Genomic DNA, 24,628 nt, shown 5'->3' with positions numbered 1-24,628 from the left:
ACCTGCACCCGCCACACCAGGAAGGTAGGACAGAGACCCGTGCAAACCTGCTTGGCCGGCACAGGCTCCGCAATCCGAGGTATTGCTCACCGTGCCCTTAGTCAGCGGGAAGGAATGCGGGGCCAGCGCCTGTCACCGCGGCTCCCCTACCTGTGGGTTCCAGCTGCGCTATCGCCGCTGAGTACTGCGCGGCTGCCTCCGAGAATTGCCCACCGCGGAACAGCTCATTGCCGCGGCTCTTGAGGTCGCCGGGACTGTCTGCGGCTCGCCGCTGCTCCGGGTCGTGGTTGTCGCTGATACTGGCCGTCGCTGTCTCTGGCTGGCCTCCCTGCTGCTCCGCTCGGGGCACCGGTGTCCGGGCCCGCCGCGACCGCCTGCCACCCTCGCTCCGGACCATCAGCTTCTTCTGGATGTTGCCCATGGCCGCTGTAGGGAAGGGCGCACGGGAGGTGAGTGTATCCCGGTCCCGCGATTCAGCCGGGAGGGTGCGGGCGGCGCCACCCCGCGGGCGGAGTCCCAGCTACCCGCCACCCCGAGTGGGCGTCCAGTTCGGCCTGCCCCAGGAACCCCAGGACCGGGTCCAGCGTCCATCTGCCCTGAGCGAGCGGAGATTAACCCCTTAACCTCTGGAGAGCAAGCGCCTGGGAGCTGCTGGCCTTTCAAAGCCATCTCCTACACAGACGACATCTGTCCAGGTAGAGCTTGCATTTATTCCCAATTCAGGAATGAATGAAGTCACTACAACTTGATTCACACCGTGATGACTATATGCCCAAGTTCAGGGCACCATCTTCCTTATGTGAACGAACTGGGAGAAAATGGTCATTTGAAAGATAAAGTCTTCAATTCATTTCAAAGTGAATTCAGCAAAATCATAAAGAGTATGTAAGCTTAATGAGGCCTTTAAAATGGTAAACTTTCCATTCATAACTGTATGTGGTGACGCATGTCTACAATCACGGCTCCTGGAGGATATGTATGACCAGTTCCAGGCCTGCATTGTCTACATAAGGCCATCTCAAAAAATGAAAACAAAGCCTCGAATTTTCTATTCAGATGCCTTATTCAAACTGAAGATCTTTTAATTCAATTGCAAGTTTCAGGCATGGGTTTTTGTTTGTTTGTTTTGGTATCTGTGTATTTTGTCAGTATTTGAAGCAGAGTGACCGAGTACCTCAAATGAAGGCTTGTTCTTCGTTTTGGTTTCTTTTTTTTTTTCAAGACAGGGTTTCTCTGTGAAGCCCTAGAACTCACTCTGTAAACCAGGCTGGCCTTGAACTCACAGAGAAAGCAATGCTTTTTTAAAAAAGATTTTAAAGACTGGTGGTGAAATGGAGGCAGAGACAGGCAGAGCCGGAAGACAGCCATGGCTGCCCACTGAGACTTCATCTCAAACAAACAAAAGCTCACAAATACCCATGTTCCCAAGCGTTCTTTTAAACAATTTCTAGTCTGACTTTTCCTGGCTGTGCTTTCCATCCTCTTTCATAAGTGGGAAGGTCTGAGAGAGCAGAGAGAACCACATTATCTCCTGAAAACTCACTGTGACTGACACTGACCACGGGCACTGAGCCTGAGGGCTGCCAATACAGATCTCATACATAGCCCAGACTGGCCCATACTCATGATGACTCTCTTGCCTCAGCCTTCCAAGTGTTAGAGATTACAGGAGTGAGCCACTATGCTCAAATGCAAGGTTCATAAAACATACCGAATTTGAATGACTAAGCAAAAGAGGCTCAATTATTGTAACAGTAGAAAAGATTTTTGATAATGGAAATAAATCACAAGACTGGATCCAGTAGGACCACAGAGCAAAGCTCCAGTTTTCACTGGCAGCTACTACTCCAGCCCTCAGGGGAGGCCCCTGGGTGCAGGCACAAGCTGCAGCAGACAGAGGGGGGGCGGCGAGGGAGGGAGGGGGATGGGCACGCCTGCTTGCTGAGAATCAAAAACAAATGAATCAAAACAGACAAACAAACAAAAAAAGGTTCATCAAACACAAACAGGATTATCAGAAGGTGGGTGTAGGTGAGATCCCCAGGTCCCTGAGGGATCCCTGTAGAATCCACCTAAAGGATAACCCACAGAGTCTCTTGTGGAGAGCACCTGGGGGGAAGGGACTGGCAATAGTGAACAATAGTGAATGAATAAGGAGGAGTGGCTAGGAGTGAGATAAGGAAGAGGTAAAAAGAGAAAATCTGAGGAAGACACTAATTGTCTGAAGGACACACACTGTGACCAAGAGGGATGTCGCTAAAGAATGAAAATGTAGAGGTGGCTCAGAGGTTAAGAGCACTGGCTGCTCTTGCAGAGGATCTGAGTTCAAATCCCAGCACTCACATTGTGCTTCACAATCATCTGTAATTCCATTTCCAGGACAGTCTGACGGGCTTTGAGAGCACCAGGTATGCGTGTGGTATAATTACATACATGCAAATATGACACTTGCATACATAAAACAAAATAAAGCTAGGAGGAGGAGAAGGAGGAGGAGGAAGAGGAGGAAGAGGAAGAAGGAGAGGCTGGAGAGATGGCTCAGGGGTTAAGAGCACTGAATGCTCTTCCAGAGGTCCTGAGTTCAATTCCTAGCAACCACATGGTGGCTCACAACCATCTGTAATAGGATCTGATGCCCTCTTCTGGTGTGTCTGAAAACAACTACAGTGTACTCATATACAAAATAAATAAATCTTTAAAAACAGAAGAAGAAGAAAACTGTAACAATGTTAAAAAGTCAATCAATCAATCTCAAAAGTGGTGCACACAAGCACTCAGAAGGCAGAGGTGGGAGATCTCAAGTTCCAGGTCAGCTGGGTCTACATAGTAAGACCTGTTGCAAAAAGTAAGACCAAAAGCTACATTGTATGTTTACATTGGTATGAAACAAAAAAGTAAAGACTAGTGATTGGAGGTGGGCAGATGGAGCCATGGATGGTGGGGTTCCTGCTAATGGGATGAGACAGCTTTGAGGGGTGATAGAAAGTCCCCAAATTAGCCAAAATCAGCCAAATTTGAAAATTATGTTGAGGAGCAGCAGCATGTGACTGATTGCTTCTTAAACCAAAAGCCCTTCTTCCCAAATATACACAAGCAGGAGAGGAATGGTTGAAAATGTAACCAAGTGTTGTATCTGCCTGTGGGGTATGCCTCTGTGTGTCTCTGTGTGTACCGTGTCTCTGTATGTGTGTTTGTGTCTGTGCATGCCTGTATGTATGTGACAGGTGTGTGTACAGTGTTTCTATGTCTGTCGTGCGTGTATGTCTATGTGTGTGGTGTGTGTGTATGGGTGTAAGTCTATGGCTGTATGAAAGCCAGGGTCTCATTTATTCTAGGCAAATGCCCGGAGCAGGATGGCCGTCCTATATTACTAAACAGACTCATAAGGTGCTTCTCTCTGATGGTTCCCCTGGCAAGTGTCCCGAATATAATGCCACCACCCCCACTCCATCCACCCCAGCTTCAGAGCCTCGGAGAGTGGAGCTTCAAGAACAGCCAGGACTACATAGAGAGCCTGTAAAGAAAGGAGAAAAAGAGGGAAACAGAGAGACAGAGAGAAGGAAGAAAAGAGAGGAGAGAGAGAAGAGGGAGAAAAGAGAGAAACAGAGAAGAGAGAGAGAGAAGGAAGAAAAGAAAGAAACAGAGAGAAGAGAGAGAAAAGAGGAGAGAGAGAAGAGAGAAACAGAGAGACAGAGAGAAGGAAGAAAAGAGAGGAGAGAGAAAGAGGAGAGAGAGAAGAGAGAGGAGAGAGGACAGAGAAGAGAGAGAGACCATCTCTGACTGTGCCTTTCCCACAGTCATGTAGATTAGAAGATATTTAAATATATTATAGTCAAAAATGTGTATCAGTATTTTCAAAAACATTTTAAGTTACAGTAAAGTTACTTTCTTCCTCTATCTTGGCCACTTTGATAGAAAAAATGCATTTAATTTTCATAACAATAACTGATTATACTAGTAATCCCCTAGTATTGTGTACTAACGTGCCTGTGCGTTCTGTGATACTCGTGTGACCCGTTCATATCGGAAGCTCGCCTGACCCTTTGCTGTCCTAGTTTGGAGTTCACCTTCAGTGGTTCCTGTGCACTCAAAAGAAATGAGTGGTGTCATCATGTTTATGCAAATGAGGTTTATCTTGGTCTTTATGATTTTGTATATTGTTGCAACTCTTAGAAATATCTATCTTATACTTCCACATCCTGTGGAATTTTAGGGCAAAAGAAAAGAAATATTTATGTTATTTTTCTGTTTGTGAGTGACTTTACCTTTCTTATAATTCACTTTAAGTAACAACAGCAGTGTAAGAAACTAGATGTTCACTTGTGTGTTTGGTTTTTGAGACTGGGCTTATGGAGCCCAAGCTGGCCTTGAACTTGCGATGTAGACAAGGGTGACTTCTTCTGATCTTCTTCATCCACCTCCCAAATGCTGGCATTGTAGACATAAGCTACTATGCCAGGCTCAGATGCTCTTTGAGTCTGATTGCTTTTCAGACTGTCTAAGAGAAGAAACACCAAAGCCACAGCAGCAAACACTTCCCACCGTCCTGCTAGGGAAGAAGAGAGACAAATGGATGGACGCTCTGAGCGAGAGCAGGCACTCTGGCCAGCTGGCACAAGTTCTTAATACAAATTCTGTGAAGCAGAGGCAGGAGGACTGGTAAGAGAGTCTGCTGACTGTGCAGTCTCAGCTTCCACCACAGCACAGGGGCTCAGCAACTGTCACTTGTGTGGCCTCTGTGCACCTTCCATCGGGATGAACTGGGTCTGACAGGTCAATCCCCAGTGAGTGAGATACTGACCAGAGGCCCCCAAGGCCCCCAGAACCGTGCAGGCCACTGCCATTGCTCTTGTGCCTACCACAACTAGACGGTGAGACCCTCGCACTAGCTGCGACCAGGAAATCTTCCTTGTAGGCTGGCCCTCACATTGCTGAAAGGTGCTAGCCTGGATGCTAGGGGAGAAAAGACAGTGGTCTCACCCCGTGCTGGGCGATGCATGCTGTAACACCAACCTGCACGCAAAGATTGCTCTCTGACGAAATGGTGGGAAACTGTGGGGCCCACAGCAGGAAGTCTGCTCGTGGTGTAGGGTAAAGACTACTGATTAGGAAATCCAGGCTCTCAGGAGACTGGACTGATTTCTTCCTATAAATATTCATGTTGTTAGAGTACCTCCTAAATATCTGTTTATAGTCATAGATTTTTGCTTCTCAGAGAAAGTTCTTACTGTGCTGGGTAGCAGTTAATTCAACTGCGCATTACTTTTTAAAAGCAAAAGTGACCGTGAGTGCTCGGCCACAGAGGGGACGTATGTCAGCACACCTACACCCACAGTTCAGGTGCAGAGAGAACAGGATGCCAGCAATGGCTATGAAATGCTGTCCTTTGGTCACTCCATGGCTGCTGTACATGAACTCACAGCAGCCATGCTTACCTAAACTAGACCTGAACAAGATCAAGCCAGTTAAAAATTCCAGGGTGGATAAGGGAGGGGCTCCCCATGTCCCAGCCCTAGCAAGGTAGGTGCTCCCCACACCATCCCAGAAGGCTGCTGGGGGAGGAAGAGCCACTTTCTTGAGTTTTACCATTGGTTGCCTCCCCATGTCCAAATGCTTATGGCAACACCAACTGGACTTGGTGGTTTAAATACATAGAAAAGAAAACAGAGAAGTGGAGTGAGAGGTTGGGAGGGAGACATGACAGGGAGTCCTGGGACAGAGCTGGTTGTGGGGAGCACGGTCTATTGAGATAACACTGTATACATGGATGAGCTCTTCAAGGAAGAAATAACACTAAAGAGCTGGGCCAGGCCACTCTACGTGGAATCTGTAACCAAGCAGCTGCCCTGGCCAAGGATAAAACACTTCCTGCTCCATTTTTTCCATGCTCCCCGAAGTTCCCTGGAACATAAACTGTAATGATGAGGAATTCTTTGTTAGACTGTCTTGATATCAGACATGCAAAGATTCGAGCTTGCTACTACCCTTCTAGACTGTAATAGAACATTATTTTCCTAAAAGCAGCTTAGATGCTCGTCTCATGTCCAAGGCTCAGGGACCTCTTTTCCAATGTTATCAGTCGGATCTTGTGGCTGCGGCCAGCACAAGCCCCCAGTTGTGTTAATTCCTTCCTAGCGAGAACGGACTCCTCGAGGTCTGGCTGCTCTGTGTTGCCTTTGTTCTGATGGCTGATAAAAGGAAACTCTTAATGTTTCTGGTTTTCTGCCAGGACTTTTTTCTCTTTTCTGAATCTTACTTCACTCATCCCCTAATCTACAGATAATCTCGATAAGGGGACCAAGTGTCAGGATCAGAAATGGTTCTCACAGGGCAGAGACCTGGTCTGTAACATGCCACAACCATCCTGGTTTGGATCTCTACTCACAGTAGTATAAAGTCAGCACAGCACACACACACACACACACACACACACACACACACACACACATACACACACACACACACATACACACACACACACACATACACACACACACACACACACACACACACACACACACACACACACACACACACACACACACACACACATACACACATACACACACACACACACACACACACACACACACACACACACACACACACACACACACACACACACACACACACACACACAGAGCCTGGTGGTGTTTAGCATTGTTTAGTGAAACTTCTTTGCATACAGTTTGCCCCTACCAACCACTACAGTATACAGACGGAACTCACAGAGACACGGGGCTACATTCCAGCCATCTGACCCAGAACTGTACCAATGGGACAACTTCATCTTCCTAAATCCCACTGTATGATCTGTAAGACAGATAGGCAGAGTAGCAAACAACTGTAATCCCGACACTCAGAAGGCAGAGGCGGTGGGACAGCTATGAGTTCAAGGCCAGCCTGTACTATGTATCAAGGACCCTATCTCAAACGAAGCAAGGCAAAACAAGACGAAAAAGGCATATGAAATTATAATTGCAGTTTCCTCAGAAAGTAATTAATATTGTGAAGCACATCACTAGTTCAACTGTCTGCTCTTTCTCTCATAAACACACACACACACACACACACACACACACACACGGGGTGGGGGTGGCGCAGGGTAAGCGATGTTCCAGTTAAGATAAAAAATAGAACAAAACAGAACAAAGTAAACAAAGAACAACATCACTGGTTTCCCCCTAAGAACTGTCCGCCTTTAAAAACCTCATAACCACCCTTAAAACGCCATCTTTCGGTGAAGAAACGTCCCAGGCACCATGACAGGTTTCTGCAGTCCTGAATTTGGGAGGTGGAAGCGAGCCACCAGGAACTCAAAAGTCACCAGGAATGAGGAATGGGCGGAACACTGAACATAGTGTCCCATGTCTGTAACCCCAGCCTTCAGGAGCCTACAGCAGGAGGATTGACATCAGTCCCAGGCCAGGCTGGGCTACAGGGTAAGGTCCTGTCTCAAAACGATACCAACGAAAAGAAGTAAAAAGACAAAGAAAAGCCTGCGACACTGACATCGCGTGTGCTGGTGAGGGAGCAAAGGCCACCGGTCTCATGACAAGGGTGGAGCACACACCAGCATGTCATGGCTTGAAGAGGTGACTGTGAAGCCGGTTAAGACAACACGTACAGGGAGGACAGACACGTGGGTCAGTTAAACACAGTGACTCCCACAATGCTGCTGTCCACGAGATTGACCAATTAGCTCTTTGACATGGAGTAAAGGCGATTCGAATAGTAAGGACAGTTTTCAACAGGTGATTTAGAATCTTAGAAAAGCAGGCTAGGTGTGGTGGCCCAGACCTTTGATCCCAGCCTTGGAAGGGATAGAGGCAGAAACAGGCAGACATACTTGAGTTTAAAGGGAGTTCCAGGCCATCCAGTGCTACTCAGTGCGATGCTGTCTTAACGACAACATCCACAAAAACTTTGAAGGAAACACAGAAGAAAAATCTTCATACGTTTGGACTAGGCACAGGGTTCACAGATAAGACATTGACAATTATGTTCTAAAATTGAGTAAATGTAACTTCAACAAGATTAAAAACCTTTGTGCTGTGGAAGACACTTGCTGTTGCAATAATAAAGCCTGCGACATGGATGGGAAAACCCTGTGGGTGAGACTTGGATAAGGCCCAGGCTTGGCAGCACACTTGAGGTGTCTGCCACCTCAGAGGATGGGTCAGAAGGGGCCGCAGTGCGGGTGACTTTCTACTACACAGCAGTTAGGTAAGGGACCCATTTAAACGTCCATGGGACACTGAGCACAGTAGTGCATGCGTGTGATCCCAGCTTCAGGACACAGAGCAGATTCAAAGTTGGGTTGCAAATGGCTGGCATCACGTAGGCACAGCCACTTAGAGTAAATGGATGCCAAGAACTCTGAATACAAGGGAAAAATAAATTTTGGAGATTATATTTGTGATGGCTTTTCTTGGTTGTCAACTAAGTTGATTACATCTGAAATTAACTAAAATTTTTAAAATGGGGCATACGAATGAGGGGTTTTTGCTTAATTTGAAGTGGGAAGAATCACTTCTAAATTTTGGGGTGGGAAGACCCACCTTTGTTCTGGGCCACTCCTTCTGCTGGCAACCCATACCAACTCGGAAGCAGGAAGGTGCTGCTCTTTGCTGCCTGCCCTCGTGTCACTAGCAAAGCCCACTCCTTCACCAGTACTGGGGACTATTTCTTCAGGATTTCAGCATGTACTAAACACCAGTTGAGACAGTCAGCCTCATGGACTGAACAACTACTGGATTCTTGGACCTTCCATTCATAGGAAGACATTGTTTGGGCTAGCTGGATCTCAGCCTGAAAGTCATTTTAATAAATCCCCTTTCTATATACAGAGAGACACATTCTATAAGTTCTGTTACTCTAGAGAACCCTAACTAGTACAATACTAAACTGTATTAAGAAAAGATGGTGACCAGGCATGGCCTCTAATCCCAGCACTTTGGAGGCAGAGACAGGTGAATCTCTGTGAGTTCCAGAACAGTGAGACCCTGAATAACAACAACAACAGCAATAATAATAATGAGGAGGAGGAGGAGAAAGTGGAGGAGGAGGAGGGAGAGGAGGAGAGGAAGAAGAGGAGGAGGAAGAGAAGGAGGAGGAGAAAGTGGAGGAGGAAGAGGAGGAGGAGGAGGTGGAGGAGGAGGAAGAGGAGGAGGAGAAAGTGGAGGAGGAGGGAGGAGAAGGAGGAGGTGGAGGAGGAAAGAGGAGGAGGAAAGTGGAGGAGGAGGGAGGAAGAGGAGGAAGGAGGGAGGAGGAAGAGGAGGAGGAGGAAGGAGGAGGAGGGAAGAGGAGGAGGAGGAAGGAGGAGGAAGAGGAGGAAGAGGAGGAGAAAGTGGAGGAGGAAGAGGAGGGGAGAATGGCCAGCAGGTAAAGGTAAAGGCCAGCAGGTCTGAGGCACTGAATTCAATCCCAGGATCCCAGGACTCATGTACTAAAGAGAGAACTGGCTCTGACAAGCTGTCTTCTGTCCCTCACATATGTGTTACATGTGTCCCTACCCAGCACATAAAATAAATGTAAAAATTAATTTAAAAAGAAAAGCAGTGGGATTGGGGATTTAGCTCAGTGGTAGAGCGCTTGCCTAGCAAGTGCAAGGCCCTGGGTTGGTCCCCAGCTCGAAAAAAAGAACCAATAAAAAAAAAAAAAAGAAAAGAAAAGCAGCGCTTAAACTTGACTGTAGACTTTAAGGTAAAGCTACAGCAAGTTTGGCAAACTAAGGTTTCCATAACAACAGAGCCCCCACCCCCACCCCCACCCCACCGAAGCCTTGTGATGAAAACACAGTTTGCATAACCAGAATGAAAGATGCCTCACCCATATCCACGCTGTCATTTTCATGATCATCTCCGTCTCCCTTCCCACCTTCATCTCCCGAGTTTTCGACTTCCTCAATAACCATCCTCTTCCCTTTGGTTTGGAGCTCAGAGGCAGGCTCTGAATTCTTCAGCTCTCTTTCAACCTCTGATAAGGTTTTCTGCAACATAATTAAATGTTTTTCTTTTAATAAAACAATCATTCTTTCTGGTAAGAATATGAAGCTACTTTAAAATGAATAAACTTAAAAACAGCCATCTTTATAACAATTTCACTGTTTTGTCTGATTAAAATGCTTATGTCACTATAAAATAAGCAAACATACAAGTGGATAACAACATAAAATAGATACGAAACAGGCTGGTCAGACAGCTCAGGGGTTCAGGGTACTGGCTGCTCTTGCAGAGGACCTGGGCTCAACTCACAACTGTCTGTAACTCCTGCCCTGGGAGATGATGCTCTCCTTCTGATTCCTGAGGCACCGAGCATGTCTGTGGTGCAGACATACAGCAAAACACCAATACACATAAAACACATTTAAAAAAGAGGAAGAAAACAAGTCGCCCAAACTCCTCGCCCTCACTTAACCCTGCTGACTGCTGGAGAGCTCTCAGGGATTTCTGTGTACAGACACGCACACAGATGGGCAGTTTATACAGACAAACACGCGCTGTGAAGGACAGTGTTCAAGGTTCTGAGATAGCTTATGCCATCTAGAAAGAAAGACGTTTATATTGATCCTTCCCATTAAATATTAAAAATTATTTTACTTGTACAAGTGTACACAACACACATGCTGGGGTCTGCATAGGTCAGAAGAGGGTGTCGATCCCCTGAAGCTGAAGTTACAGGTGGTGGTAGTCTGTCTGAGGGGGGCGCTGAGAACCTAGCTTGGGTCCCCTGGAAGATCAGCAAATGTTACTGACTACACTGCTGAATCATCTCTCAGCCTCTAAAAATTATTAACATTATTGCTGTGTGCATGTGCATGTGTGTGCGTGCATGTGTGCGTGTGTGTGTGTGTGCATGTGTGTGTGTGCATGTGTGCGTGTGTGTGTGTGTGTGTGTGTGTGCATGTGTGTGCATGTGTGTGCGTACACGGTTGGTATCCTAAAAATTTGGTTCTTCAGTCACCACACACATTCATCAGCACTAAAACAGGTTACTCTGTATAATCAGCGTGGGACTTGGGAATAAGAGGAGCTTTGTTGACTGTGGGTAAAAGCCCCTCCTGTCTGACTGAAGATACTGTAGTGGTTTGAATAAGAATGGTCCCCATAAACTCATATTGGAATACTTAGCCCCTCATTGGTGGATCTGTTTTGGGAAGGATTAGGAGGTTAAACTTTATTAGAACAGTTGTGTCCCTTCTGATTTCTACCTGCATCCAGAGCTGACCCTTTGCCACAACTCTAAACCCAGATCCTGCTGGGAGAAAGCTGGTTTCTCAGAAGTGCTGACGCATCTGAGACCACAAGTGAGACTACCATTTCTGCTCACATTCCTGGCCCAAGAGGAACCTGCCTGGAGCCTTCAAGACACAGGAATGGAGGAACAGTCTGGAACAGGATACTTCTGGTTTATGTCTGTGCCCTGAGCTGACCCTGTGCCACAGCTCTCTGTACCCAAATCCTGCAGGGAGAGAGCTGGTCTCCCAGGAGTGCTGACACACAGATTTACAGGAGGGTCAAGCCACTGTTAGAGACAGCAAAACCAGCTAACACCAGAAGCAAGCATATGGTGAGAGGCAAGCACAGGAACCTAAGCAACAGAAACCAAGGCCACTCGGCATCATCAAAACCCAGTTCTCTCACCACAGCAAGCCCTGGATACCCCAACACACCAGAAAAGGAAGATTCTGACTTAAAATCACAACTCATGATCATTATAGAGGGCATTAAGAAAGACATAAATAACTCCCTTAAAATAATACAGGACAACCCAGGTAAACAAGTAGAAGCCCTTAAAGAGGAAACACGAAAATTGAACAGGTGAAGGAATAGAATAAAACCATCCAGGATCTAAAAACAAAAATAGAAACAATAAAGAAATCACAAAGGGGGACAAACTGGGAAATAGAAAAGCTAGGAAAGAGATCAGGAGTCATAGACGCAGGCATTACCAACAGAATGCAAGAGATACAAGAGAGAACCTCAGGTGCAGAAGATAATATAGAAAACATTGACAGAACAAAGAAAATGCAAAATGCAAAAAGCTCCTAACTCAAAAATACAGGAACTCCAGGACACAATGAGAAGATCAAACTAAGAATAATAGGTATAGAAGAGAGCAAAGATTCCCAACATAAAGGGCCAGTAAATATCTTCAACAAAATTATAAAAAACTTCCCTAACCTTAAAAAAAAAAGAGAGAGATGCCCATAAACATACAAGGAGCCTACAGAACTCCGAATAGATTGGACCAGAAAAGAAATTCCTCCCATCACATAATAGTCAAAACACCAAATTCACAAAACAAAGAAAGAATATTAAAAGCAGTAAGGGAAAAAGTCAAGTGACATACAAAGGCAGACCTGTCAGAATCATTCCAGACAGAGACAATGAAAGCCAGAAGATCCTGGGCAGATGTCATACAAACTCTAAGAGAACACAAGTGCCAGCCTAGGCTACTACATCCAGCAAAACTCTCAATTACCATAGATGGAGAAACCAAGATATTCCATGACAAAACAAAATTTATACAATATCTTTCCACAAATCCACCCCTACAAAGGGTAATAGATGGAAAACTCCAACACAAGGAAGGAAACTACATCCTAGAAAAAGCAAGAAAGTGATCTTGCAACAAACCCTAAAGAAGAGAGCCACACAAACATATTTCCACCTCTAACAACAACAACAACAAAAAACAGGAAACAACAATCACTATTTCTTAATATCTCTTAACATCAACGGACTCAATTCCCCCAATAAAAAGACTTAGATTAACAGACTGAATATGTAGAAGACCTAGCATTTTGCTGCATGCAAGAAACACACCTCAATGACAAAGACAGACACCACCTCAGAGTAAAAGGCTGTAAAACAATTTTCCAAGCAAATGGTCCCAACACACAAGCTGGAGTAGCCATTCTAATATCCAATAAAATGGAATTTCAACCAAAAGTTATCAAAAAAGATAAGGAAGGACATTTCATATTCATCAAAGGAAAAATCCACTAAAATGAACTCTCAATTCTGAATATCTATGCTCCAAATGCAAGGGCACGTATATTCATAAAAGAAATCTTACTAAAACTCAAAGTATATATTACATCTCACACAACAATAGTGGGAGACTTTAACACCCCACTCTCATCAATGGACAGATCATGGAAACAGAAACTCAACAAAGACAGTGAAACTAACAGAAGTTATAAACCAAATGAATTTAACAGATAGCTATAAAACATTTCATCCTAGCATAAAAGAATATACCTTCTTCCCAGCACCTCATGGTACCTTCCCAAAAATTGACCATATAATGGGTCACAAAGCAGACCTCAACAGATACAAGAAGATTGAAATAATTCCATGCATTCTATCAGATCACCATGGACTAAGGCTGATCTTCAATAACAACAAAGATGACAGAAAGCCCACATACACGTAGAAGCTGAACGACGCTCTACTCAATGACAACTTGGTCAAGGAAGAAATAAAGAAAGAAATTAAAGACTTTTTAGAATTTAATGAAAATTAAGTCACAACATACCCAAACTTATGGGACAGAAAGAAAGCAGTGCTAAGAGGAAAACTCATACCTCTGAGTGCCTCCAAAAAGAAACTGGAGAAAGCATACACTAACAGCTTGACAGTACACCTAAAAGCTCTAGAACAAAAAGAAGTAAATACAGCCAAGAGAAGTAGATGGCAGGAAATAATGAAACTCAGGGCCGAAATCAACCAAGCAAAAACAAAAAGAACCATACAAAGAATCAACAAAACCAGGAGTTGGTTCTTTGAAAAAAGTCACCAAGATAGATAAACCCTTAGTCAGACTAACCAGAGGGCACAGAGAATTTGTCCAAATTAACAAAATCAGAAATGAAAAGGGAGACATAACAACAGAAACTGAGGAAATTCAAAACATCATCAGATCCTACTACAAAAGCCTATACTGAACTAAACTGGAAAATCTTGATGAAATGGACAATTTTCTAGACAGATACCAGGTATCAAAGTTAAATCAGGATCAAATAAACCATCTAGACAGTCCCATAACTTCTAAAGAAATAGAAGCAGTCATTAAAAGTCTCCTAACCAAAAACGTCCAGGACCAGATGGGTTTAGCGCAGAATTCTATCAGACCTTCATAGAAGAACTAATACCAGTACTGTCCAAACTATTCCACAAAATAGAAACAGAAGGAACACTACCCAATTCCTTTTATGAAACCACAATTATGCTTATACCTAAACCACACAAAGACCCAACAAGAAAAGAAAACTTCAGACCAATTTCCCTTATGAATAACCATGCAAAAATACTCAATAAAATTCTCACAAACCAAATCCAAGAACACATCAAAATGATCATGCACCATGATCAGGTAAGCTTCATCCCAGAGACGCAGGGATGGTTGAATATATGGAAATCCATCAATATAATCCACTATTTAAATAAACACCACATGATCATGTCATTAGATGCTGAGAAAGCATGTAACAAAATTCAACACCCCTTCATGATAAAAGTATTGGAAAGATCAGGAATTCAAGGCCCATACCTAAACACAGTAAAAACAATTACAGCAAACCAGTAGCCAATATCAAACTAAATGGAGAGAAACTTGAAGCAACCCTTCTTAAATCTGGGTGTGGATAAGGCTGCCCACTCTCTCTCTACTTATTCAATATAATTCTTGAAGTCCTAGCTAGGGCAATCAGACAACAAAAGGAGGTCAAAGGGATGCAGACTGGAAAGGAAGAAGTCAAAATATCACTATTTGCAGATGATATGATAGTATATTTAAGTGACCCCAAAAATTCCACCAGCGAACTCCTACAGTTGATAAACAATTTTAGCAAAGTACCTGGATATAAAATTAACTCAAAGAAATCAGTAGCCTTCCTCTACTCAAAGGATAAACAGGCTGAGAAAGAAATTAGGGAAATGACACCCTTCACAATAGTCACAAATAATATAAAATGTAATAATAATATAAAATATATTAATAAAATATATAATACTTATTAATAATAATATAATATAAAATTATTCGGTATGACTCTAACCAAGTAAGTGAAAGATCTGTATGACAAGAACTTCAAGTCTTGGAAGAAAGAAATCAAAGAAGATCTCAGAAGATGGAAAAATCTCCTATGCTCATGAATTGGCAGGATTAATATTGTAAAAATGGCCATCCTACCAAAAGCGATCTACAGATTCCATTGCAAACTCAATTCTTCATAGAGTTAGAAAGAGCAATTTGCAAACTCATTTGGAATAACAAAAATCCAGGATATAGAAAACTATCCTCAACAATAAAAGAACTTCTGGGAGAATCACCATCCCAAGCAGTATCACAGAGCAATAGTGATAAAAAAAAACTGTATGGTATTGGTACAGAGACAGGCAGATAGAGCAATGGAATAGAACTGAAGACCCAGAAATGAACCCACACACCTATGGTCACTTATCTTTGACAAGGGAGCTAAAACCATCCAGTGGAAAAAAGTCAGCATTTTCAACCAATGGTGCTGGTTCAACTGGAGGTCAGCATGGAGAAGAATGCAAATTGATCTATTCTTATTGCCCTGTACAAAGCTCAAGTCCAAGTGGATTAAGGACCTCCACGTAAAACCAGATACACCAAAACTAATAGGAGAAAAAGTGGGGAAGCGCCATGAATACATGGGCATAGGGGAAAATTTCCTGAACAGAATACCAATAGCTTATGCTCTAAGATCAAGAATTGACAAATGGGACTTAATAAAGTTGCAAAGCTTCTGTAAGGCAAAGGACACTGTCTTCAGGACAAAATGGCAATCAACAGATTGGGAAAAGATCTTTACCAATCCTACATTTGATAGAGGGCTAACATCCAAAATATGCAAAGAACTCAAGAAGTTAGATTCTAGAGAATCAAATAACCCTATTAAAAAATAGGGTACAGAGTTAAACAACAGATGCTGGAGAGGATGTGGAGAAAGAGACACTCCTCCATTGCTGGTAGGATTACAAGCTGGTACAACCACTCTGGAAATCAGTCTGGAGGTTCCTCAGAAAATTGGACATTGAACTACCTGAGGACCCAGCTATACCTCTCTTGGGCGTATACCCAAAAGATGCCCCAACAAATAACAAGGACACGTGCTCCACTATGAGAGGCTCTGTTAGAATAGGACAAGTACAGAGGTGGATGCTCACAGCCAACCATTGAACTGAGAGTGGACCAAAGTGTGGATCAGTCCTTCTTAGAAGGGGAACAAAAAAAATATTTATAGGAGGATATGGAGAAGTTTCAGAGAAAGGCCTGAAGGAGCCCATATATATATACAGCCACTGAAGGGCTTGACAGGGAGTGTGATAACTCTGTTAGAATAGGACAATAAGAACAACCACCATTGAACAGAGTGGCTCCCAGGGGCTAACCCACCATTCAAAGCGTACACATGGACAGACCCATGGCTCCAGCTGCATATGTAGCAGAGGACGGCCCTGTTGGGCACCAATGGGAGGAGAAGCCTTTAGTCCTGCCAAAGCTCGAGGCCCCAGTGTAGGTGAATGTCAGAGCGGGGAGGCAGGAGTGGGTTGGTGGTCGGTGGGGGAGCACCTTCATAAAAGCAGGGGGAGGGGTGATGGGATTGGGGTTTACAGATGGGAAACCGGGAAAGGGGATAACATTTGAAATGTACATTCAAAAAAACAATAAAAATAAATAAATAAAAATCATACTTAAAAAAAAAGAAGAGGTTTGTCAGTAGGAGTTAGCGTTGAGATTTCTATCTTCCTCTGCTGCTGGTTGTAGACAAGATATAAGCTAGTTCTCTCTCTCTCTCTCTCTCTCTCTCTCTCTCTCTCTCTCTCTCTGCCCACACCTTTAATCCCAGCACTTGGGAAGCCAAAGCAGGTAGATCTGAGTTTGAGGCCAGCCTGGTCTACGGAGTGAGTTCCAGGCCAGCCAGGGCCACACAGAGAAGCCCTGTCTTTAAAAACCAAAGGTGTACATTCTCAACTACTGATCCAGCCCCATCCTGCCTGCTGCCATGCTCCCCATGACAGTCATGGACTCACTCTCTGCAGCTGGAAGCAAGACCCAGGGAAATGCCTTCTTTCTCAGTTGCCTGGTCATGGTGTCTCTTCACAGCAATGAAGCAGATACCTTGTATGTGCGATCAGCCAGCCATGTTATTAATTTGCAAATAGAGTGAATTAGCGCATCTTTCCTGGTCTTGAAAGTTCTTCTTCAGGCTCAGAGCCATGCTTCCTTTCACAGCCTGCTCTCTCCTACCTCAAGGAGATATCAACACTTTATAGAGTTTTTCATTTGTTTGTGAAAGGTGTGGCTTCACTCCCAGCACCATTTATTCAACAAGACTGGTGCCATAAAAAAAAAAAAAAGATTTATTTACTTTATATATGAGTACACCAACCAGAAGAGGGCATCTGATCTCATTACAGATGGTTGTGAGCCACCATGTGGTTGCTGGGAATTGAACTCAGGACCTCTGGAAGAGCAGTCAATGCTCTTAACCACTGAGCCATCTTTCTACCCCCCCCCCCAATACACTCTTAATCCGAGCGCCTGGGAGGCAGAGGTAAGTAAGCCTCTGTAAGTTTACTGCCAGCCTGGTCTTTACAGGGTGCTACAGACCTACTACAGTGACATGCTGAAACCCTGTCTTAAAACCCCAAAATAAATAAGGAAAACCAGAAACGGAAAACTACAGAGTTAGGTTTTAAAAACCATTGTCCATCCTTACCTTGGCCAGGTCGTTGTCAGGCTCCGCCTGCAGCACCTTTCTCAGGTCGTCCACGGCCTCCAGGAACTTGTTTTGATGTTTATATGTGGTGGCGCGTCTCAGGAGAGCTGAAAGTGTGCCAAGGTAAATGCTCGGTAGTTTAACATGGACCATGGTAGCGTCACATAGTTCGAACACGTTCCCAGCAAGAGGCAAAGTGTAAGCAGCACGAGACACTAGCAGGTCCGTGCGCAGAAGGGCTTCATTGGGTACCAGCCTGCCTTTTAAATTCCTTTAGACTTCCATACACGAGTATCATGCTGTGGTCAAATCCACCCTTTCCCCCCTTCCCTCCGACTCTTTCCTCCAACAGCTTCTCACTTCCAATTCCATGTGCACCTTTTTAAAAAACAAAAACCCACAGTCCACCTAGTGCTGTCGGAATGTGGGTGGGTGTCGGGCTAGGGACTGATGCAGGAGCAACATGGTGGTCTGAAGGACAAATGTCCCTGGGGGCATTGGCATTTGACTACTTGGTCCAGTTGGTGGGGCTATTTGGGGAGGTTTACGAGGTGCAGCAGCCTTCCTGGTGGACGACGGTGGGACTGTGAGAGAGAAAGCCTCATCCTATGTCCACCTGGCTCTCTCTACTGCTTGCAGTTAATGCTGTGGGCACTTCGCTGCTTGATCCTTCTGCCAGGTCTCTCTGCCATGATGGTCTCAAACAAACTCCTTCTCTGTTATGCTGCCTTGGTCATGGTGTTATCACAGCAAAGAATAGCAATCACACGGGTCTCCTCTCGGGGGCTGCATCTGAAGAGAACTGACCTCCCTCAGCAGTAACAACTGAGGCTACTCACGGTCTGGACCTGCCACTGGGCTCTGCCCCTTTCCCATGCCCTGCCCCATGCTTGCCCTGTGCCACAGCAGGGAACTGCTCACTCACTGGACAGTAATGCTTGGATTCCTTCAGTCACCACTGCTCATGGCTCATTATTTTCTGGAAACTTAGGAGATTGCTTGTAGACATTTTGAAGGCACTGACTGGCCAAGGATAGATGAAACACATTAGCCGGTTACTTTTGTTTGGTGGTGGTGAGAAGGGTCATGTGTTTGGCTTGATTTGGTTTAGTGTTTCGGGTCTCATAGCATAGGCTGCTTTTGAACTCACTGTATAGCCAAGGATGACCTTTAAACTCTGGTCCCCCTGAGCCTACCTGTCATGCATTAACAGGCATGGGCCATGTCACCCAGCTCTGTACAGCTAATCCTACAATAATCAGAGCTGGCTGTGGCAGTAAGAAAGGCCTAAATCCCAGCTTTCATGCGGGTGAGGTGGGAGCATTGGAAGTCTGGGCTGGCCTGAGTTATATAGTAAGGGCCTGTCTCAAACAAACAAACAAACAAACAAACACAAAACAAACACGGAAACTAAACCAAAACAGCCCAAAGTTAACTTAGCATGAAGAAGAGCCATGATGTGGTCCTAGTGACCATATCAGCTGGGGTCAGGAACAGAGCACTCTGGCACTTTGTGTTAGTATTTTTTTGTACATTTCAATTTATAATTTTAAACCATTTAACACTAACAGTGTACCATTCTAGTCCCTTGGTCCCTTATATGAGAGAACTTTACATAGTAAAATGGTATATTGAGAAAAAAGTCAGGCTCAATGATTCTAAAATGTAAGAAACAGTGTGTCAAATGTTTTAATATGCTATCAATAGCTGGAAATTAAGCCCCTCATTATAGAACTTAGTTTTAGCCTTATAAAGAACATACTGTGGGGGTTGGGGATTTAGCTCAGTGGTAGAGCGCTTGCCTAGGAAGCGCAAGGCCCTGGGTTCGGTCCCCAGCTCCAAAAAAAAAAAAAAAGAACATACTGTGTTGTATATATTGGCAACTCAACAAAATTACAGGTTTCAGGTTTGTTATTAGGTAGTTACTAGGTAGCTGACTGCTCAGAGGACTGTCACCCATGCTAGGACTAGGTAACAGCTGCAGCTTACATAGTTCTCCACTACTGCCTTAGGGTTTCCATTGCTGTGAAGAGACACTGTGCCCAAGACAACTCTTGTAAAAGCAAACATCTAATTGGCTCTGGCTTACAGTTTCATGTGTTCAGTCATTATCATCATGGCAGGAAGCATGGTAGTGCACAGGCCAAGACAGTACTGGAGAAGGAGCTGAGAGTTCTACATCTTGATGCTAAGGCAGCAGGAGACTGTCCTCCACAGGCTCCGCCACAGGAGGAGGCTTTCTTTTGTTCTGGGTGGAGCTTATGCACAGTTCCTCAAAGCCCATCCCCACAGTGACACACTTCCTCCAACAAGGCCACACCCACTCCAAGGCCACACCTCCTAATAGTGCCACTTGCCTTGGGTCAAACATTCAAACCACAACTACTATTTCTTCTCCTGAAAGAAGTGGCATCACAAAGTACCTCAGGTGGGCTGCTGGACCCGAGACAAGGTACTTGCTGCCTCGTTACCTTTTATGTTTCCAGGCTCCAGCTCCAAGGCCTTCTCGCAGTCTTCAAGAGCACTGCTCCATCTCTGCAGCTTGATTTCCGCCTGAGCACGATTGTTGTAGGCAGTCGCAGTGGGAAGAGCGGATAAGCTCCTACAGAAGAAACACAAGTCGGCAACGGGGAGCTCAGAGACAGAGGAGCTCAGCTGAGATCATGTTGTAGTTTGAACAGGAAATGTCCTGACAGGCTGGTGACACAGTGATGAGACAGGGGCTCTGGAAACACCAGGGGCTGAGCCTACAGAAGGAAGGAGGTCGCAGGGATCACGTCCTTGGCTTCTCTCCCTTTGCCCCAGTGTGTGGATGTATTGGAGACTGGTTCTAATGTTTTGATTCAATCTCTGTGTCCAAATGCTAAAGGTCCTTGACCCCAGTTGGTTTTGATCAATCAGTAAAGATGCCAATGGCCAATGGTTAGGCATGGGACGGGACCCGTAGAGTTGCACAGGTTTGGACACAGGGAGAGAGGGAGAAGAGATTTCCATGAGTTGGGGAGAAGGATGGGATGCAGGAGCTGCAGGAGAGAAAGCCAACCAGACAAGTGAGAATGTGGGTGGGTGGCCACTGGCCACTTCCCTGATTGGGCCTGGGGTAGCAGTGGAAGGTTTAGGAGTGCCCAGCCTTTGAGGTAGCTAAGGCTTTTCAAAAATAAGCTAGTGTGTATATGTGTGTGTGTGTGTGTGTGTGTGTGTGTGTGTGTGTGTGTGTGTGTGTTCCATTCATGAATTCAAAGAGTTCCTTTGGGGGAGGGGGGTGGCTGGAAGTGTGCGACCCTCAGGGAGCACAAATCAGTGTAGCTAAAAAGTCCCGCTACGTGGATATCCCTGACCCGGTTCCTTCCTATGTTCCACTGTCAGGTCCACCATGAAGTAAATAGCTTATTCCTGCCATCAAGTTGTTCAGCCTTACTTCAGACCCAAGGTAACAGAGCCAGCCAAACCACCAGACTTGAGTTCAGCCCTCAGAAACAGTGGGCCAAAGTAAATCCTTCCCTCCGTAAAGCGCTGTTTTCAGGTATTTAGGGCATAGCCATGCACAAGTAACTGGTACAAACTATAAGTAAAGCAAATCTAGACCGTATAAGAGCTGAACTGTGTCCCTTAAAATTTATATGTTGAAATCCTAAACCTACGATGTCTCAGAATATGAATATGTCTGCGTGGAGGGCTTTAGAGATACCTAGGCCAAGGATACACATGGCTCGGCGCTTGCTGGGTTCAATCCCCAGTGCCGCTGTCTCAGGTTCTTTTCCTGTTGCTATGATAAAACACCCCATCCTGACAACTGGAGGTAGAAAGATTTACTTTGGTTCACATTCAAATACAGTCCGTCATGGTGGGAAAAATCACCATACGCACAAGCAGGGGGCAGAGACAGGCATGGATGTGCCCTGCTGTTTAAGTGCCCGTTCTGTTTATACAAGCTAGGATCCTTGGCAGGGAATGGTAGCACCCATAGTGGGTGGGTTGTCCCAACTCAACACAATCAAGATAATAACCCCCCACAGGCAGGCCCATGGGCCCAGCTTCCAGGGGATTATAGATTCTTCCAGGTTACAAACAATACTAGTCATTACAACCACCACCAAAAAAACGTTTTAGAAAGGTAATTAAGTTAATGAGGTCCACAGTGTGTGTATTCTAGTCTGACAAAACTGATATCCTTATAAAAGGAAGAGATGAGAGGCAGATATGAGTGACAGGCATACGCTGTGAGCCAACAGGAAGAAGACAGAACAGACACCCGCCAGCCTAAGTCAGCCCCTCTAAAGCAACCAGCCCTGCCTTCACCTTACACTTAGACTTCCAACCTTCAGATGTGAGGTAAACATCTTGTTCAGGCCACTAGGTCTGTGGTATTTTGTGATAACATTTGCCATGAAAGTACAGAAACACAGTTCTGTGCATGACATGTCCATCGAGACAGTCTTTTTTTTTTTTTTGGTTTTTTTTTTTTCGGGGCTGGGGTCCGAACCCAGGGCCTTTGCGCTTCCTAGGCAAGCGCTCTACCACTTAGCTAAATCCCCAACCCCCATCGAGACAGTCTTAACCACTCAGTAAAAGGCTGGAAGCCAGTTTACCCTTTAGAGAGGGGACAGAAAGGTAAGCACTGCTGGATCTCTGTTTTAAAAATTAAAAAACATTTTCAACTCCTGGAGAATTGTTTCCTAGTACAAAAAAGTGAAGTTCTCAATCACAATTAATATCCTATTAGTAGTCAGTTCCTATTGTGCTGACAATAATGAGTTTGTTTATAATTAAAAGTAAGTTTAATTATAAGGAAATCATCATAAAATTATTTAGTCAAAGAAATTTAACCGAAAGAAACAGGAGAGAATATGAGAAGGAAGAGGACTACAGAGGAAGCCACAAAGGTTGACAGATTAGATACAGCACAAAATAACAAGTAAAATGAGGACTGGGAACTCTTCCTTTCTGCTGCTTTAAAAGTGATTTGGAATGAAATGCAATAACCTGTACCAGATATAGGATTTACTAAACACAGAGGTTGTATAGAGGGAAAAGTCATAAACAGGGTCAATGTATTCAGATCATGAAAGGTGCACACAGAGGAATTCCAAGACTTGGTAGAGACCAGGCTAGGCCAGTGTCTGTAGGGCACTGAGCATGGGCAATGAGCAGCTGTCTTACTGTCTCCGTTAGGGCTTCTATTGCTGGGATGAAACACCGTGACCAACAACAACTAGGAAAGGAAAGGATTCATAATTCATCGTTAGGGGAAGTCAGGGCAGGAACTCAAACAAGCAGGAACCTAGAGGCAGGAGCCGATGCAGAGGCCATGGAGGAACGCTGCTTACTGGTTTGCTCCCCATGGCTTGCTTAGCCTGCTTTCTAATAGAACCCAGGACCACCAGCCCAGGGATGGCATCATGCACCATGGCTGGGCCCTCCCCCATCAATCACTAATTGAGAAAATGCCCTGCAGGCTTGCCTAGAGCCAGATCTTCTGGAGGCCCCTCCTCTCAGATGACACAGACCACATAGCACAGCACTGCAGGCACTGAGTGCTCCCACTCAGATCATGTCATCCTCCTTACATGGGCCACCCCAGGGGAGTCTCACCACTCTGCCCACTGAAGAGGAGAGAGTGCACGCAGTGAGGAATCTAAGGTATGCCAACAGCCACATCCACCCAGGAACTGCAAGGGCCACACCTAGACCAAGGTGAGGCATCTGCCTTAGTCTAGATGGCAGCAGACTGCAGTTCTCTAATCCAAAATTCTTCAACTAGCTGACCCCTCAACAAGGAAGGTAAAGAAAACGTCATTCCTGGTAACAGACAGGGTCCACTAGGGGAAATTCACAACACGCACACATCCCGAGCCAACCAAACAAGCAAACACAGTTGGGAGACAGTGGTGCTTATAATCCCAGCACCTGAGACATGGCAGGAGGAGGATCAGCGGTTCAAGGCCAACTTGGGCTCATAAAACTATGAGAAAAGGAGTGAGGGAGAGGGAGGGAGAATGAGTCTGGCAGGCTGGTGTCTGCAGACTGAACATGGGAGGCTGCACTGTACCCATGAGTATCCTTGCTACTTCCAGTTAGCTGAATACAGGCTCCATCAAAGAAGAAACACCTAGGCTCACAAAGGTAGCAAACATCTGTAATCAGAGTGGAGGCAGGAGGACCAGAAATCCAAGGTCATTCTGAGGTTAGCTTGATATATGGGGTACTACCTCAAAAAACAAACAAAAATAAACTTTACAGTCTTCCTTACAAAGGAGGCGGGAAGGCTGTATACAGCTTAATTGTGAGTTTAAGACGCCCTGTCTTAAGGTAGCACTGGAGCTTACTATGCAGACTGGGCTGACCTCAGAGATCCTCTTGCCTCTGCCTCCCCAGTGCTAGGGTCAAAGGGGTCAAAAGTGTGTGCCACTGTGGTTGCTGGCACTGGTGACTTTAGAAACCTGGCAATGACATTGCATGAACCCAAACCTACTCCATCTTGGGACCAGCCTCCAGATTAAAAGAAAAAAAAAAAAAAAAAAAAAAAAAGACTTGAGAACTTGGCCTGCAGCTGAACCCAATCTGCACCCACTACCAGGAAGGACTCCAGGGCTTGTCCTTGGCCCACACCCAGAATTACTCTCTAGCTACTTCCTAGCAATAGTGAAGCAAAGATCAGTTTGATTGTTCCAGATGTTCCTTCAGACTGTGATTGTATCCGGTCTTGCCTCAGAGCACCCACTGTTGGCTTACAACAGTCATCCTATCAGATGCTTGCCGGTCTACAACCCCTCTCACTTGCTCCCTTTTCTTACAAAACCTTGTCCTGCTGAGGGTTCCAGCTGCTTTGCCTTCCTGTCCTGCTCCGTCAGGGTTGGGCTGGAGGACAGA

General features: G+C 45.1%; 1 protein-coding gene across 1 annotated transcript in view; it reads right to left on the bottom strand.

Annotated features, from left to right (window-relative positions):
- The window catches only part of Spag1 (sperm associated antigen 1), a 59,700-nt gene that overhangs the window by 19,060 nt on the left and 16,012 nt on the right, over positions 1–24,628 (bottom strand). Inside the window, exons 8-11 of the mRNA XM_032914494.1 lie at positions 20,230–20,360; positions 17,759–17,865; positions 9,832–9,991; positions 151–426 (exon numbers count right to left, since the gene is read on the bottom strand). Coding sequence (XP_032770385.1) covers positions 151–426; positions 9,832–9,991; positions 17,759–17,865; positions 20,230–20,360 — 674 coding nt within the window. The remainder of the gene's footprint in view (positions 1–150; positions 427–9,831; positions 9,992–17,758; positions 17,866–20,229; positions 20,361–24,628) is intronic.

Source organism: Rattus rattus, chromosome 1 (genome assembly GCF_011064425.1).
Source record: "Rattus rattus isolate New Zealand chromosome 1, Rrattus_CSIRO_v1, whole genome shotgun sequence".
NCBI lineage: Eukaryota > Metazoa > Chordata > Mammalia > Rodentia > Muridae > Rattus > Rattus rattus.
The sequence above is the reverse complement of the archived record's forward strand: the minus strand, read 5'-3'. Positions and strand labels throughout refer to the sequence as shown.